Source organism: Neopsephotus bourkii, unplaced genomic scaffold (assembly GCF_033783945.1).
Source record: "Neopsephotus bourkii isolate Nb327-2 ecotype Australia unplaced genomic scaffold, CSIRO-AGI_Nbou_v1 NB_1761, whole genome shotgun sequence".
Lineage (NCBI taxonomy): Eukaryota > Metazoa > Chordata > Aves > Psittaciformes > Psittacidae > Neopsephotus > Neopsephotus bourkii.
In genome coordinates this window covers 950,531-954,066 of record NW_026902235.1, presented here as the reverse complement: position 1 = coordinate 954,066, position 3,536 = coordinate 950,531, and the positions used below count along the sequence as shown (strand labels likewise).

Sequence of the window (3,536 nt, the reverse complement as noted above, 5' to 3'; positions counted from 1 at the left end):
GGCTGGGACAAGGGCCTGTAGGGACAGGCCAAGGGGAATGGCTTGAACCTGCCCGAGGGGAGACTGAGCTGAGCTCTTAGGCAGAAGCTCTTCCCTGTGAGGGTGCTGAGGCGCTGGCACAGGGTGCCCAGAGAAGCTGTGGCTGCCCCATCCCTGGCAGTGCTCAAGGCCAGGTTGGACACAGGGGCTTGGAGCAAGCTGCTCCAGTGGAAGGGGTCCCTGCCCATGGCAGGGGTTGGAGGTGGAGGAGCTTTAAGGTCCCTTCCAACACAAACCAGGCTGGGGCTCTGTGAAGCTCCCATGCTTGGTTGTGGCATGCTGTGGTGGCTCAGGGGAAACTGGCCCCATTACCACAGCACTTGCCCTAACAGGAAGCTTTACACAGGCCCCAAGTCAGTGAGCACGATTTCCTCCTGACTGGAGAGCTGGCTTGAGGGAACTGCTCCCAGCTCGGTGCTGCCTCAGACGGTTTCAGGGAAGCAGATGGGAAATGATCATCTGGTTCTGATGTGCATTAAGAACCAGCAGCATGGGCAAGAAAGAGGGCAGGTGGTCCCCAGCCAGGATCTGCTGTTCACACAACGGAGGACAAGGAAGACAGCAGCACTGCCTGCAGACAACTGGGTCTTTTATTAAGTACTTAAAGTGCTATAAAAACCTCAGGAGCCTTTATACAGCAACTTCATTTCTGCAGCCTTAGCTCTGTTGAAAGAAGCAAGCACAGCTCATTAGTGGAAGTCTTCTAGTGCTTGGAACAATACAGCATGTTTCAGTGGTGGGTACTTACAGCTGGGCACTCAATTGCACCGTTATTGATATCATCAATGATGTCATGTGGGTGCCGACCATCGATGCTGCAGCCCACTGACTGGGCAGTCCCAAGGATCTCCTTGATTGTCCCTGCAGTGGGAAGAGGCAGCTCATCAGTGCTTTACCACAGGGAAAGCTGTGAAGAGCAACTGGGGAACTTCACTCTTTACCTCCCCCATCCCACCTACCCTCCCCTCCTGGGGTGGCTGCAGGGCTCACCAGGGACAGCAAGTCACCTAACACTGGACCTAGTGCACCAGTTTCACAAGGAGCACACTGGAAAGCACCATGTCCACCATCACCATGCTGTACAACCTCCACCAGCGGGCAGGCCAGGCCCGACATCCCATGGGAGCTGTTACACACCACAGCGCAGGGCTCACCCGGCAATGGGAGCAGAGCAGGACTGTGCATCCCACCACAGCACGTACCTGAGAGCTCGCGGGCCAGGGACCGGTGCCGCATCTGCCGCGCGATGGCCACGATCTCGTCAAAGCTGACGCTGCCGCTGTGCTTGACTGGGGAGGAAGGGTCACGTAAGCACTGACACTGCAGCTCCTCCAATCTCAACAATGGGAGCCAGTTTACACCTCAGCACCTCTGCTCCCAGGCTTGGGCACAAAGACACCCATGAGAAGGCAGGCTAGGAGCTGGGCTGCTTCAGCTGGGGAAGAGAAGGCTCCGGGGAAACCCTCTAAGTCCTTCCCAAGCCTGGAAGAGCTTTAAGGCCCCTTCCGACACAAAGCAGTCTGGGATTCCAAGAGTGACTCCATGTCATGAGCCATTTTCTGCCAGCTCACCTCCAGGCTGCAGGGCAGGAACGGTGGCAGTGGCTGTTCTAACCCATCATCAAGAACCCAAATCCTGCTGGGTACACACTTGTGTCTGCACTCAGGGCTGCCCAGACACAGCTGCTCACTGCCTGTTTGCCAGTTTATACCAGATAATCTAAGAGGTGGGAACCCATTCCTCTCCTTCCCCCAAACCACACAGAACTAAGCCAAAAACGAACACTTACTGTTTTTCTGCTTCTTCCTGTCACGAGGAGGCTCCTTCAGAGCTTTGATTATCAGAGCAGAGGCAGAAGGAACAACCTCTATCTAAACAAAGAGAGGTTAATTTTTTCCCCCCTCTGTAAGCAGTAGGGAGCTAAGAGAGATACTGGACCCAGTGCCTGGGAAGCCCTTTCCCAGAGCAGCGTGGCTCTGGTTGGCGCTCCAGGATACAGACTATTGGGATGCAGAAGCGTGTTCCCAGGCTTTCGGCACAGGCCTCCCCACAGCCAGGAGAGGGCTGCTTCCTAGACTGGGTTTCCTCTCAGCTCACCACTGGAATATACCAGCCACGGAATGCAGGGCAGGTATAGTGGCAGGTGGCTACAGGGTTATTTGAAGGTTTGCAGCAATTTCTGTGTGGGTGCAGCTTTTTCCTACTCAGATGTTCTGTACAAAGAACAATTTACCTGAAACAGGACAAAAGATCAACTTTGGCACATGGGAAGGCAGCAGGGAGACCTCAGAGAAGCTCCCAGTACCTACAGGGGCTAGAGGAAAACTGAAGAGGGGCTTGGGACAAGGGGAATGGCTTGAACCTGCCCGAGGGGAGACTGAGCTGAGCTCTTAGGCAGAAGCTCTTCCCTGTGAGGGTGCTGAGGCGCTGGCACAGGGTGCCCAGAGAAGCTGTGGCTGCCCCATCCCTGGCAGTGCTCAATGCCAGGTTGGACACAGGGGCTTGGAGCAAGCTGCTCCAGTGGAAGGGGTCCCTGCCTGTGGCAGGGGTTGGAACCGGATGATCTTACACCCCCTTCCCAACCCACAGCATTCCATGAGCAGATTTTCTCTCATCTCTTGCAGGCCTCAGCCTGACAGGCCCAGGTTCACGCACACACACAACTGCTGCGGGCTCTGAGCCAGCAGCACTCAGAGTGCTCCCTGCACGTTTTCAGGTCTCTCCAGCAGACAGACCCCCACACTGTGCTGTGTGGCACTCATTTTATCCACCTCGGAAGGATGAAGGGCTGAGTGGACCCTGCCGGGACTGACACTCGTGGTTGCAGCAAGCAGCACAGGGCTGAGCCTCGCGCTTGCCCACGGCGCCATCCCTTGTGGCGTTCAGTACCTGGGCTTGCCTGTTCTGGATGGTCAGCTTCACCGTGATCCGCAGCCCCTTCCAGTCTCCCGTAGCCTTGGCGATGTCATCCCCGACCTTCTTGGGGGACTAAGAGTTGAACACACGTTAAACCCCGGCCAGGACTGGAGCGGAGGATGCGGGATCCCCATTCCCGTGAGGAGGTACGTACCAGGCCGAGGGGGCCGATCTTGGGGGCCAGAGCGGAGGTGGCGCCGACCTCCCCGCCGGTGCAGCGCAGGTACACTGCGGGGACACAACGCGCGTCAACCGCGCTCCGCCGGGCCCGCTCCGCACCCCATCCACCCCTCCGCCGCGCGGCACGTACCGACTTTGATCTCGTTGGGGTCGAACTTGGGCGGCATGGCGGAGGATGGAGGCGGATGGAGACGGATGAAAGCTGACAACCAGCGGCCGCGGTGGCGGAAAAGCTGTACGCTCTCCGCGCACAGTAGTTATAGTCTCCTAGATCTCGCGAGAGTTCGAGGTGCAGGGGCGGGCAGCGAGCGGGGCGGGCAGCCTGGCCGCTTGGGGGCGCATGAGCACGGTTCCGAAGCTGAGCTGGATTCTGGGCTTAGAGTGTTTTCTCTATGGTCCTC

General features: G+C 57.6%; 1 protein-coding gene and 1 non-coding gene across 2 annotated transcripts; both read right to left on the bottom strand.

The window, feature by feature from the left end:
• Positions 1-611: 611 nt before the first annotated feature.
• RPL12 (ribosomal protein L12) lies at positions 612-3,359 on the bottom strand. The gene is made up of 7 exons (XM_061377997.1): positions 3,266-3,359; positions 3,110-3,183; positions 2,929-3,027; positions 1,829-1,910; positions 1,242-1,328; positions 788-900; positions 612-702 (listed from the first exon to the last, which is right to left on the bottom strand). Exons 1-7 carry the CDS (start codon positions 3,300-3,302, stop codon positions 697-699), a joined length of 498 nt encoding a protein of 165 aa, XP_061233981.1. The 5' UTR covers positions 3,303-3,359; the 3' UTR covers positions 612-696.
• LOC133225540 (small nucleolar RNA SNORA65) lies at positions 2,056-2,183 on the bottom strand. Its single transcript, XR_009729183.1, has one exon. It is a non-coding gene; the product is annotated as a small nucleolar RNA SNORA65 (small nucleolar RNA).
• Positions 3,360-3,536: the final 177 nt, after the last annotated feature.

Bases quoted from the DNA above. Each gene is read 5' to 3' on its own strand.
- RPL12 (XM_061377997.1), bottom strand. From the start codon at position 3,302: ATGCCGCCCAAGTTCGACCCCAACGAGATCAAAGTCG. The intron at 3,184-3,265 runs GTACGTGCCGCG...GTGTCCCCGCAG, and splicing joins CCCCAACGAGATCAAAGTCG to TGTACCTGCGCTGCACCGGC. The intron at 901-1,241 runs GTACGTGCTGTG...TTCCCACTGCAG, and splicing joins CCTGGCCCGCGAGCTCTCAG to GGACAATCAAGGAGATCCTT.